Consider the following 13,201-nt stretch of genomic DNA (forward strand, 5'->3'; position numbering starts at 1 on the left):
TATCTTACGGTGCCCTTACTAAAAATATATTTAACAGTAAAAATACGTCCCAATTATTATTCCATATTTTTATAGTTAAACAATTTTTGATAAAGCCAAAACAATTCGAGATATGAACTGTCGAAGTAAAGCTGGTTTGCTTACGGTGAAAGACCATAGGAATCGCGCGCATGTTCTACTGACGTGTAATCTTCTGATCCGATACTCAAAAGGTTTGCACATTCAACAGTTCAACGATTAAAAGATGAAATTCAAGTACATTAAAATTTCAAATCAATATTCCAAAAGTGTTTAAAGCAATATTGAATTTTACCTTTGAAAGACACCAAAACGTGGTTTACCGTTTAAAAGGATAAATAATGAAATCGTTGATTATACAATGAAGTAATAGAAGAAATAGGTTCTATATGCAGTTTGAATGTACTGATAAGACGCCCCACATGACTCACAGCGATGTACCGTGCACCAACTTATTTGAATATGACTTGTGATGACGAAACGAGATTAGTTTCTGTGTAGTGGTGTTGCGAAATGGTTCTGACTCAATTATCTAATCAAACAATTTTCATTGGTATCATTGGTCCGGTTAATATTTAGATCACAACCCTTGGTAGTAGGTTCAACAAAACAAGAGAAAACAAAACAATTTTCAAGACTTCAAATTTTCAGAAGTGAATTTAGAAATCAAATGTTCTGCTGATGCATCTTGTTGACAGCACAACAACTCCAGTACAATATGTTCCTTTCCTTTCGATACTTCACCATATCTTATCATATTGACAACCGTCACTGAATACATGAGATCAGACAAATGAATGTTGTTTAGGAAACGAGTACAGCTGAAATTTTGTATTCTAAGTAAATATGTTGATTTCAACTTTTCCCTACCTATCTGCACAGTCCTTTGCGAATTCCCTATGTCTATCTGTCAATCTGGCCCATCCCTCATTCTCATACTCTTTCCATATTTTAACTTCTGGCAGCACACGGTTTTCCATTTCTTCTACAATTGATGCTGAGCGGCTAAACTTTTTCTTCTTTTGTCCACCTTCTGTTCCATTAGTCTCTGAATTATTTTCCGATGGCTCATCCGATTCCGGAGCGGTTGGAATGGAAGTTGATTCAACTTCTGGCTTGGAGTCCTCATGAACTGCAGATAACACAGGAAGGGTTCTAAAACAATGACTTACAGTCTATAGAGAATACTTTTGAATTGTTAAATTTCATATATATTTTCCTCCATCATCAACAGAAATTTTTGAACTCACTTTTGACGAAGAACCTTCTTTTTCTTCGGTGCAGCATCTTTATCTGTTTTTTCTTTTCCGTCAGCTGGTTTCTTCTTTTTCTCGGCTACTACCTTCTTTTCAACTTTTTCTGTTTTTTGAGGAGTCTTTTTCTTTTCTGTCATATCAAGAATTTCATTAATATGAACAATTCCTCCTTCTGGCTTCAATGCTTTACAGGCTGCCAACCAATGTGCTCGACAAGACGGTAAAAGTCCCAAATATACTCGATCCGCCGTTTGATCAGGGCACACTCGACGACAATCACCATGTATCACAAGAAGACGATCATCAACATTGTTAACTTGTGCACTTCTGATTAAACTTTCAAGAATCTCATCATTCCAATCAATTGCTACAACTTGTTTAGCTTCACACGATACAAGAAATGTGAGAGTGTAATAACCGAGACTGGCATACATATCCACAATTGTCTGTCCTTGGCAAGACCATTTTGAGATTCGTTTCATTTCTGCTTTTTTCGAGTTTTCAAATACTCGCTTTGTGGCATCGTAGCAAAACTTGATTCCACGTTCATCCACGTAATCAACCCATGCATCTGCACCAAGAAGAAGATCAACATGAGGAGTACGTTCCTCATCAATCAGCCTTTTTCGGCCAACACGAGCAACATTAAGAGATTGTGCAACAACTGCCCACAGTTCACGACCTGCAATTTGGAGACTATGAAATCATGACTCATTAGATAAAACACGTATACAAAGAGTACACATATTTTAGTACTTTCATAAAATTGTTGACGGAACTGATATTGAAACTCATTTTAAAACTATGAAAAAGTTGTAAAACTCAGTGACTTGGAAAAGTTAGATGATAAGCAAAAATGTAGCTCTTCCTTTTTCGTGAGATAACAAATATTAAATTGTTTTTTCTTCATCATCAGAGAAAATTTTAAAAATATTTGTTTGGGTCCAGTTAAAATTTGATTCAACCAATATTTTACCAAAACTGTTTATTTTAACCTTGGACAGGAGAACTTATCAAACTTATGGTTAAAGGTGGTCTAAAAAAAGTCTTGCCTAGGTTTTGCTCAAGATTTGGCAGCTTGTGAACCAAATCTGACAAACTTTTAAATCTCATATTCAAATTTTAAATTTCTTACTTACCAATATATCTCCAATTGATATGGGTAAATGTATTCTGTGGAAAAACAATCATATCTCCATGCTTTTCCCATTTCTTTGGCAAATCTCTCTGCATTTCATCGTCCCACAACGACTTGCTCAATGCTAACTTTCTGACCTTAAAACTGAGAATTTAAATCCACATCACATGCTACTACAATCTTACATCTTCGAGCATCTGGCCGAAGTTTGATGCTTTTGCCAGGACACCATCACTCGTCTTCCGTCGTAAACTGGACGTTCTCTCCATTGAGGTTAAAAGAAGAACGAAGTCCGGCTGATTGGTGGGTAATAATAGAATTGATCTGTGTGAAGATAAATGAATGATATATTGTGATGGGTCGAGGAGAAAAAATACGTAAGTGGCGATAGACATATAGTGAAAGCGCAAGACAATCTTAAAACAATATTCAAGACAATAAAGAGATACACGATTTTAATATGAAATACTGTGAAGCAGTCTTTCTTCAAGAAACGAAGTTGTCTAAAATTCTAAAATATCATGAGAAAACAAAGAAATTAAGCTAACTTCTCTGATTCAATCTACTCCTGAAAAACTCTAAGATCAATCAGCAGACCCTACATGTGAATGAATCAGTGATGTTCATTCAGCCCATTTTCGTTGAATGGTTTCAAAATGGGCGGAAATTCCGTTTTCTGTGGATTTTTAAAAATTATTTCCCACTTTTGTAATGTTTCAGGATTTTGGACGATTTTGAGTATTTTATACCAATTTCATTTTTAAAGTTGACATTTACAGAATGTTCAAAATGTTATGGTTTACCATACGCCGTTTTCGATTTTATGGAAAAAAAGGAGCTTTTATAGCCAGATTATAAAACAACTATGGAAACTGACAAAACTTCAACAAAAGAACACTAATCCTAAAAATACAATGAGGAGAAATCTGAGATTCAAGAAGTATCCGGAACATTTTTTGGATAGAAAGGAACGGATCAGAACAAAACAGTGAAACCGAATCCCCATCATGGTGTTCTCTATAACATCGTTTTTTTTGAGGCGCGAAAAGCTTAGCGTGAAGAAAAAACATGGTTCTCTCCCTCTTTCTTGTGGGAGGTAGTGAGACATCTTTCGTCAACTTCTCCCGGGAGCTCAATCTCCTCCCCGTCGGGATGTGGCAAACAATAGAAAGAATAGAAATCGAGGAGATCACAGACAACTATTTCCAAGTGTCTCATTTTGTTGCCGAAGGGATGGACCTTAGGATTCATCTGCGTCTCTTCGAGTGACCACAGTCTATTAGATAAAGCGCACTCGTTATCAGTGGGCAAAAACACTTGATGGATATTTAAAAATATATTAAAAAATTTGAATTTGGAAGCAGATAAATATTACCAGTTGTGTTTAAATACATTGCTGGCGTCTTTATTGGTGTTTTAACGATATTCTCAAACACGAAGTTATTGCCAATAGTTTCACAATGGAACAAACTTCAATTCCTAAGAATATGATAATCGAAATTCTAAAACATTATTTTAAAATCCGAGAATAGAGTAATGAGTTAGCACGAACAGTGTTACAACTTCTTTCATCAGTTTAATTGGTTTTATGAGTGCTATCAGCGAAAAAATATAACACGGTGTGCAGGGTTTTTGGTATTATGTCAAATTTGTCCAATTTGTAAAAAATATTGGCCGTACAAGTTCTTAACGCCATTCTAGAATTGTGGAAAATTTAAAAGTGTCCTCATTTTGAAAAACTACTAAAGTACAGTAGACGCACTACATTACGGAATTTCCGTAACTTTCCAGAACAACTCATTGAAAAAAATCTTCATGGAATTTAAATTTGGCACGATTTTATCAAATATTCATAAGTTCACGTTTCCACATATTATTTTTTGCAACGAATTTTCCAATTATTGTAATTCAACGTAAAGTTGTTGCTAAACAATTTATTTCTCAATTCGCTAGAAAAAATGGAAAAAGGTGCACCGCAAAACAATGCTGACGAGGAGGCAAAAGTAGAAGTTCCACCTCCAGCTCCGAAAACCGTAAGTTGTCCAGATCGAAACATTTTGTAAAAATGCATTTAGACATCCGCCGAGAGAGCTCCTGAGAAAGTTTCAGCCGAAAAAGCTCAGGAACAAGAGAAATCCGCTATGGGCTCAGTGCCGATTCCGCCAGAAAGAGAGAAACATATTAAAGAAAGAAAGACCGGATACGAGTATTCAATTGTTACAATCAACTACAAGCCTGGAACGAAGTTTGGATTGGGAATCAAGAACGTCTTCAACAAGAGTATCTATGTGATTAAAGTTGAAGAGAGTAAGTTATGTAGTATTAAAATAAATAACTTGAGACAAGAAGTGAAGAAGGAGAAACAGCTACTTAAAAACAAAAAAAAAGAGAACAATAGTTTGATTGCAGATTCACTTGTCAGTGGAATATTCAACGTGGCTGATCGTATCATTGATGTTGATGGGGAACCAGTGTATGACAATGCAAAATGCAAAGGACTTCTTGTCAAAGCATTGAAAGAGAAGAAAGTTTGCACGTTGTTGATTGAACGAGGAATCACTGAGAGTGCATTGAAGGATGCTACTGTTAGGTTTTAAGAACATTTGGATAATTTATTTAAATATATTCAGAACGAGATGAATGAAGAGCACACTCAATCTGTCATGGCCCCACCTGATGTGAAGAGTATCATGCGTAAGCTTGAAGCTCACAATTTCCTTCGTAAATCTCCATCTTGTGAAAGTGCGGCTGCTCCAAATCCAGTTCCCAGTGCAATGACGAAAAATAAAGAAGGCAAAGGAGAGAGAAAGGCGTGTATTTTGGAAGATGGTCACAAATCTGTCATGATTCGTATGGATAACGAGGAGAATCGAAACAAGCTCAAGGTATTCTGAAATTTTTAAGCACATTTTGAAAGAGTTTTTTTTTTCAGAAAGTGGAACCCAAAGAGCCACCGAGAAGACTTGATCCTAAGACTCCACCGAAACCAGCGGCACCTGAACCAAAACCGGAAGGAAAATAATATATTGAACTTCAATGCCTTACTTTAGAATGAATAAATGGTTCAATGACATGTGTTTGCTTTTAAGTCTTTAGTATTTGGAAATATGTTCTGAAATTATGATAAAGCCATTCTAAAGGTTTTATATAAGTTTGAAAAATTTGATTCAAATGTTTAATTAGTTTTTGATCACTTGTATTATTTCCTTCAAGTTAACCAGGAAGTAAGTTTTAAAATCAGAAGCATCCGTTCTCGTGATCACAAAAATCGTTTTTATTACTGGAAAGACAATGATTCTCAAAGGACATTGTCTAGTCAAACTATGCTAATATATATTTTGGATCTGTCTGTACCCCAATTCAGTTCGGACGTTTATTTCTGGAAACAATGGTTTACCAACTGACTTGCACCGTTATTTCTTTGTTTCTCAATTCAATTCTCATATGTCTGATCTGGAACAAGTCACCCGCGCAAACAGGAAAATATCGATGGCTCATGATGTACACTGCATGCTTTGAAATATTTTGGGGAATATACGATTTGCCTGCAGAAATTGTGAGTTTAAATTACATCAACAATTTTCCAATGTTTTACTAACAAGAAAACCGCAAGTTTTTCAAATGTATTCTCTCCAATTTTTTAACTTTTCAATATTTTCAAAAATTTCAAAAACTTTTAAATGCAATCAATAATCAGATTTTTGTAATGTTTATCAAGTGCCACATTAGTTTAATCGGTTTTAAGATAGCTCACTCCGTTGGTAGTGCATTCATTGTCTTCCGTATAAACCATCCCGACTCGATTCTAAATTCCGAGCTGTCTTCATGGGTGGTTCTGATATACACTGCAATATTCGGTGCATCGATGGCTCTATTTGCATCTCACTTTGTCTATCGTTACGGATCAATTGAAATGTAATGATTTTTTAAAATTGTTGTTAACGGATCATTTTCAGCTCGTTTGGCAAAAAGTTCACTTCTGATTGGAAACTCGGTATTATTCTGATATTCCCTGTAGTGTATGCCATCTGGTGGGCGGCAACTGTACGATTCTGCTTTTGGCCCAATGAAGATTTGAGGGAGTATACCAGGTAAACTAGAAGTATAAAGTACATCACATGAATGTTTTTGTTTTTAGGGAATTGATTATGACTACAGTCGGACAAGACATTGAGAATATTAGCTATGTTGGAACACGATTTTATATTGATTCGGTGAATGGAACAAAACATTTCAATATAACCGCTTGGATTGGAGTTTGTCAAATGTTTTTCATGGTGGTCCGTTAAAATTATAGGAAGATCAATTAAAAAAAAAAATTTTTAGGGATCTTCCATGGGATGTGTATTTGGATTTGGATTCATGTGCTATTTACGTCTTTCAAATCAGATTTCAATGGTCTCGATGGCTGTCAACAATCTCCAAAAGCAACTTTTCTATTCACTTGTTCTTCAAACTCTTATTCCATTTGTTCTCATGCACATTCCAATTACAATTTATTATCTTTGTCCCATGCTCGACATGGATTTGGATTTTGCTAGTGTCTTCGTAGCATCTACAATAACCTTATACCCGGCTGTCGACCCACTGCCAAGTTTTTTCGTAATTAAAAGTTATCGAGAAGCAATTCTGAAATTTTTTCGGAAAATCAATGTAGCTTCCAAGAATACAATGGTTGTAACATTTACAATGAATAGCGTTCGAAATGAATCAAACGTTGGCCACACACCTGCTATATTTTGAGTTTTACATTCAATTAATAATGTGTTTTACTTGTCTGCTGTTGTAAATATGAATAGATTTGGAAATTGTTCTTATTCTAATGAGTAAAATTAATTGTTCACAAGTAGAACTTAGAGGTTCGAATAGTAGATTAAGAATTGATGTATGTAGTATACAAGAACTTATATCTTGTTATTCAGTACTAACTACATGTTTCAGCCCCTGAGATTTCTTTTAAATCACTATATATTTATTTTGATTAGGTGGGCACGTTTTCGAGATATTGAAGTATTGTCTAGTTCACAATCTCTAGAGGGCCAGCTAGACGTTAATGAAATACGCCCCTTTTCAAATTTCTTCATACTTCCTGTATGAGTTTTACGTCTATTATTTTCTCCATACCTGATAATTCAACTGATTCACTGAATTCAATGATAGTTCAACTGATTTGTACTATAATTTCTGCGATCCTAAATTCAACTTTGATAGTTTTAATATGGACCAGATCCCCTCCACAGACAGGAAAATACAGATGGTTAATGACATTTACCGCTGTTTTCGAAATATTTTGGGGTGCATTTGATCTTCCATCAGAAATCGTGAGTTTTCAAAAGTAACTGTCGTTGCTATATTTTTTAGGATTTAGATTGCTCATTCGGCTGGATGTGCATTTATTGCTTTTCGTGTTGATTATCCAGATTCAGTTCTTCAACCATATCATTCTGGATAGATGCTGATGATTTACTGTGCAATTTTTGGAGCATCAATGGCAATTTTTGCTTCACATTTTTTGTATAGATTCGGATCAATTGAAATGTAAGCTAATATGTCTTCAGATTCTTCTATTCTGAATATTTCAGAAAATTCGGAAAAAAGTTCACAACCGGTTGGAAATTCAGCCTTTTATTCTTGTTTCCCCTGATGTATGGTATCTGGTGGTGGAAAAATCCCGATATGGATGAATATATGAGGTCAGTACTATCAATTTGTTTTTTTTTTCTGATTGAAAACTATTAAAGAGACTTGATCATGAGAACAGTTGGGCAACCATTTGAAAGAATTACTTATTTTGGTGCAAAATTTTATAATTACGACGAGGAAGGAAGAATGTCATTGAACAAAAATGCTTGGATTGGACTTTGTCAAACTTCATTTATGGTGGTGAGAATTTGTTAAAATTTACAGAACAGTGTTTAGTGTTCTGGATTAAGCACAGGAAAAAGAGAACATTTAGATTTGAATTAGCCAAATTTTCTAAAAACTTTTTGATTGTTCAATAATTGCAGAGCAGCTCTTTGGCATGTGTGTTCGGTTTCGGAACATTGTGCTATCGGCGTCTTTCGGATACGTTATCAATTGTTTCAAATGCCCCAAATAATCTTCAAAAGCAACTGTTCTATGCATTATGCTTCCAAACTCTTATCCCTTTAGTTCTAATGCACTTTCCCATCACCATTTTCTTCCTCGGTCCAATGCTTACTCTTGATACTGATTTTACCACAACGATTGCATTCCATACAATTATAATTTATCCAGCTGTTGATCCACTTCCAAACTTTGTTATCATCAAAAACTATCGCGAAGCTGTGTTGAATATGTTCCGTTGGATGTTCTGCGGAAGACAAGCAAATTCTCAAAACCCGCACGGTGTTGTTTCCATTAATAGTTTGAATATTCATACAACAACTTTGTGAAGAGAAAATAAACGTTTTAAGTAAATATTATTTTATTGCACAAATCGTTTAATGTAGATATTAAGAAAAAGAACACCCGTTCATGACAACACAGAGTAAAAGACAAGTGGAAGCAGCTTCTAAATAACAAAAAAGTTCACATAAATTACAAACAAAGAGTATGAAAACAATTATTTCCCCGAAGACATGATCACACTTCACGTCGAGATCCGCTGTCTGAATCTACCGCCGTATTTGAAATACTTCGTTGTTCGAAATCTCCGATTGGACGAAATTCAGGTTCATCTCGGGAGTCAGTTTCTTCTTCACGTCGAGTACGGAGCTGTTTATCAAGTTTCCATTGTGGACGCATTAGCATATGGATCACTCTTTAAAAATACAATTATCTAACATTTGCAAAATCTTTTTGAGGAACATTACAAACATCGAGAAAAATTATTTTTCTACAAAAATGTGTTTCAATAAATACAGCTCACATTAGAAACTCAAGATAACTCTGCTAAAGCCTATAATATTCCATTCGACTGAACGGTAATGCTTAAAACAAAAATTGAATTCAAACACTCACAATTGCCCTATAAAAACAGTAATCTGGAAGCATCCTGACACGAAAAACGCAAATCCCGGCCACCAAGTAAGTGTCATGTTGAAAATGTTGTTGAATATCAGTGATGACAAAATTGGTGAGAATGAAATAATAATTGAGACAACAGTCAGTAATCGAGCCGTCTCTTCTTTGGCAACCATTCTTGGCAAAAATGAACGATACGCAGGCTGCATACCACCCATTACTATGCCAAAAATGCATGCTGAAAGTGATATCAATAGAATTAGTTTGAAATTGATTGAATCTTACTATAGAAGATATGTTCAGTTCGTGTAGCAAATGCTGTAAGGAATGATGTGGCTGCTGAGCATGCGAGAGCTGCAATAATCAAAAGAGAATCCTTGCCAAGCCAATGAGAGAAAGTTAGAAGAATTGGACATAGAATCATTCCGAAACAGTTAACAAGTTGTCGTGTTAAAGAAAAATAACTGAACAATTTGTCATTCCAGGCGAATGGAAGACGTTTGACCAGAAGGAGAAGAAGTGCTGGGTCTGAATAATAATCAAAATTTAATATTTAAAAATTTCACGAAGACATCATCCGTTTACTGATATTTTTATGAATATCCAAATTAATAAATTAACTTACCAAAAGAAAGGAATTCAATGAACACGAAAGCCAATGATACACAGAGGCATAATCTTGTCCATCCTGGTCTTCTTACTGTCAAAACTCCAAATACATTTTCAAGGTAGGAAGTGAATCTTCTCATTCCAATGATTTTCGGTGGAAGCTCCTCGGCTTCAACTTCTTCTGCTTCATTCAATTGATTGTAACTAAAATCTTCTTTCTTTGGGAAATGGGTTTCCCTTACAAAGAATATTGCATAAATCAATGAGATCAGAGAAAGTGCAGTTTCTAAAATATATTCAACAAAAAACTTTAACAAAGCATTGGACACTTACGAATGAATGCACATTCCACATAACTTAGCGCATGACGTTCTACTGAAATGATAGCAGGAACTGCTAATAGTGAAACTATTAATGTTCCATTTAGCATCCCGATTGATTGCACAAAAGAAGCAAGACCAACACGGAATGGAACTGTTGACGAACCCTGCAAGCATATTTTTCTTTTCAGAAACTTATTTATTATTCGAAATTAAAATATCTTACCGGTTTCAACTTATGCCGACAATCATCAGTGACAATAGCCAATGAAGTTGAGAAAGTTGCAGCGCCACCGCCAAACATTCCCAGCATAAACTCGGAAATGAAAAACCAATAGTATACATTCACAGTTTCATATGTTAGTGTGGCACATAGAAGTATGAAATTGTTAATGAAAAGTCCGAAAAGAGAGAACAAAAGTGGTGATTTTCTTCCATTTCTATCTGACCAATTTCCAATTAATGGTGAAACTATCAACGTCGGTATTGTACCCATTATCTAAATTCTTATAATTTATCAGTATAAAATACTGAATGCCCACCTGCAAGTATATTTTTGTATTTGCAATATCTTTTTCCACATCATCTTGCAACGTTCCATTAGAACTGGCAATAGAAGCACATGTGTACGTGGCATTGTCTGCCAGTTCACGATGTGTCTGTGCAATTTGAACACATCTTGCCCAATAGGTGAAAAGTGAGTTATTTGTAGTCATGAGGCCAAAACCGCACATCACAAGAAATAGAATAGGCTCCACATTCACCGGACAACTGTAATAAAAGTTGAATTTGACTAGGTTCATTTTTTAAAATAAGTTTTTTCAGACTTTACTTTGGGTAGTTCCAACAATTTATTTGCGAAAAAAAGTTATTCCAAAAATCTATAAAGATGCAGTTTCGCTTTCAAAATTCTATGCATCCGTTGTGAAAAATTTTTTTGATCATTTAATTTATGTTTAACTGCATACAAAAGTTTGAATACATATTAATAGACTTACCACCAAACTCCTTTGGTCTCATTGAGTGCATGGAAAGTTGATCTTCTCCTAACCTGAAATCAAAAATCATTTCCGGTTTCTTCTTTATTGTGTTAATCCTATGAAACCGTAAAAGGACATAACTTTTTATAGACGCTACCATCAAACAATTTTGAAAAATGATAATGAAACATCAGTTACAACGTTTTTAAGAATGTTGTTAACACATTTGAAAACGTTTGCCAATTTCAAAACATACAATTTAATTTCAGCTTCCACAACTATTTCATAGAAAAGTGTACAAAAAAATACGAGAAGGCGTTTTCAAACTTTTGTCATGCAAATTAAAAATCTCGAAACTACCTTTTTCAGTTCTCTTCCAGCTTTATCAAGTTCCCTTAATGGTATCATAACAAGCAAAATTAAGTCTCTTCGATCTCCAAAAAGCTTGGAATAAAATCAAAACGAGAGCTCTTAAATTGAGACGCCCAGTGCGAGTAGAGACTCAAAAAGAGAGCTGACGCAGAAAGAGAGAGCCGAATGAGGGCGGAGTGTTAATATAAAAAAGAGCACGTTGCAATTGTCGTCCACGTTCAAAGTCACAATGAGCCATTTTTTATTTGGTTTGAACTAATAATTTGAAAGACAAATAAAGTCTCCGAAATAGATGGTTTTTAGTCTATTTTCGCATGTTTTCTGTAGAGAATAACTGTTCCCTTTTGTTTCTAAACGAGTTGGTTGTGGCCTAAAAAAGAAACAGAAAAAATACTGTATTGCATTTGTTGTACCTGGTGTGTCCTGCCATTTTATGATTTTTGCTTTCTTTAATCGGTTGCAAATGATTTTTATTTAAAAGCACATAAGCAGATGAAGAGAATTAGAAACAATATATATGACTCTATGTTTTATGTTTACAATTTTTGGGTGCCTGGACTGTGGAATGTGGATGTGGAATAGTTACAGGAGTGCGTAAAAAAACATATGGATCTTCTAGAAAAAAACATTTATAAAAAGTTTGCATGACTTCTAGAAAAATATTTGTAAAGGAGCAAAACTATTAGGTCAGTCAATAAGTTTTGTCGTTTTTTCTCAATTTTTATTATTTCTTAGATATTTTTTTTGTGGTTATGTAGAAGACTGTTAGTAATGATAGCCCAACATCTGAGAAATAATCTAAATTGAGAAAAGACGACAAAACTTATTGACTGACCTAATAATTTGACGGCATAGCACTTTTAAGGTTTGGTTGAACTAGAGTTAAACTTGGTGAAACCCTCGTGTAAGAACTTTACAATGAGTTAATTGTGTTGACGCTCTACGTGAAATTTAGGAAACCAGAAAATGAACATCTTCCAGCCAGCATTAGGGTAACTTGTTCTAGAAGTTTTTTATAAGTTGTCAGAGTTTTCCCAGGACATTGCCCACAACGGCGAGTCTATGTTAGATTTTTTAGGTACAGTAAAATGTCAGGTATCTCTGTGTAAGAACTTGGCAAAATTCTACTAATTGTAAGAAGCTAGAAATTAATTTAATTTTCAACGTTTCAATATTTTGAGAAAGTCTATAGACCTTCTAAAAAACCTATAGGTTAGCATCACTTACCTGTTCAGAATGTTTTCAAATATAATACATGAAATCTCACCGAAAACAATCGTGTATCATCTGTCACCACTGACATTGAAATTTCTGATTGTGGTGGCTCTGCATTCTCAGATTCAAGTCGCCTCCGAACAGGCTGCACGTGGTTATTATGATCCATTCTAGTGAAGAGTCATATCTAAACCAACTATTTCTTATGGATTGGTATGATGCTGATCTACCCAGCAGAATAAAATAATTGACAGAGGACGATACAAATTTTATTAATAAATCAACAAACTGGGCAGATGTTACTGT

The 13,201-nt window shown here is 34.7% G+C and overlaps 4 protein-coding genes, 1 non-coding gene and 1 pseudogene across 6 annotated transcripts; 3 read left to right on the forward strand and 3 right to left on the reverse strand.

Annotated features, from left to right (window-relative positions):
* Window positions 1-550: 550 nt before the first annotated feature.
* F40F9.10 (tRNA(Phe) (4-demethylwyosine(37)-C(7)) aminocarboxypropyltransferase) lies at window positions 551-2,736 on the reverse strand. Its single transcript, NM_073101.5, has 5 exons — window positions 2,598-2,736; window positions 2,414-2,549; window positions 1,269-1,956; window positions 889-1,173; window positions 551-839 (listed from the first exon to the last, which is right to left on the reverse strand). The coding sequence occupies exons 1-5, from the start codon at window positions 2,679-2,681 to the stop codon at window positions 650-652; spliced, it is 1,383 nt and encodes a 460-aa protein (NP_505502.2). The 5' UTR covers window positions 2,682-2,736; the 3' UTR covers window positions 551-649.
* A 1,576-nt stretch (window positions 2,737-4,312) lies between these two features.
* On the forward strand, window positions 4,313-5,485 carry F40F9.3 (PDZ domain-containing protein). The gene is made up of 5 exons (NM_073102.6): window positions 4,313-4,445; window positions 4,488-4,719; window positions 4,822-4,997; window positions 5,043-5,297; window positions 5,345-5,485. The coding sequence occupies exons 1-5, from the start codon at window positions 4,371-4,373 to the stop codon at window positions 5,432-5,434; spliced, it is 828 nt and encodes a 275-aa protein (NP_505503.1). The 5' UTR covers window positions 4,313-4,370; the 3' UTR covers window positions 5,435-5,485.
* On the reverse strand, window positions 5,266-5,286 carry 21ur-14353. Its single transcript, NR_069218.1, has one exon.
* A 315-nt stretch (window positions 5,486-5,800) lies between the features above and the next one.
* On the forward strand, window positions 5,801-7,155 carry str-188 (Seven TM Receptor; the record flags this gene model as incomplete). Its single annotated transcript, NM_073103.1, has 5 exons — window positions 5,801-5,968; window positions 6,158-6,327; window positions 6,369-6,503; window positions 6,551-6,692; window positions 6,739-7,155. The coding sequence occupies 5 exons, from the start codon at window positions 5,801-5,803 to the stop codon at window positions 7,153-7,155; spliced, it is 1,032 nt and encodes a 343-aa protein (NP_505504.1).
* A 410-nt stretch (window positions 7,156-7,565) lies between these two features.
* F40F9.11 lies at window positions 7,566-8,828 on the forward strand (annotated as a pseudogene). Its single transcript has 5 exons — window positions 7,566-7,733; window positions 7,781-7,950; window positions 7,995-8,105; window positions 8,154-8,295; window positions 8,421-8,828. Coding segments are annotated over exons 1-5 (999 nt in total).
* Window positions 8,829-8,846: 18 nt separating this feature from the next.
* On the reverse strand, window positions 8,847-13,082 carry slcr-46.3 (Proton-coupled folate transporter). The gene is made up of 9 exons (NM_073105.7): window positions 12,948-13,082; window positions 11,327-11,379; window positions 10,871-11,099; window positions 10,555-10,827; window positions 10,342-10,495; window positions 10,025-10,294; window positions 9,685-9,927; window positions 9,397-9,637; window positions 8,847-9,196 (listed from the first exon to the last, which is right to left on the reverse strand). Exons 1-9 carry the CDS (start codon window positions 13,062-13,064, stop codon window positions 9,019-9,021), a joined length of 1,758 nt encoding a protein of 585 aa, NP_505506.2. The 5' UTR covers window positions 13,065-13,082; the 3' UTR covers window positions 8,847-9,018.
* Window positions 13,083-13,201: the final 119 nt, after the last annotated feature.

The sequence above is a fragment of the Caenorhabditis elegans genome, chromosome V, assembly GCF_000002985.6.
Source record: "Caenorhabditis elegans chromosome V".
NCBI classification, from domain to species: domain Eukaryota; kingdom Metazoa; phylum Nematoda; class Chromadorea; order Rhabditida; family Rhabditidae; genus Caenorhabditis; species Caenorhabditis elegans.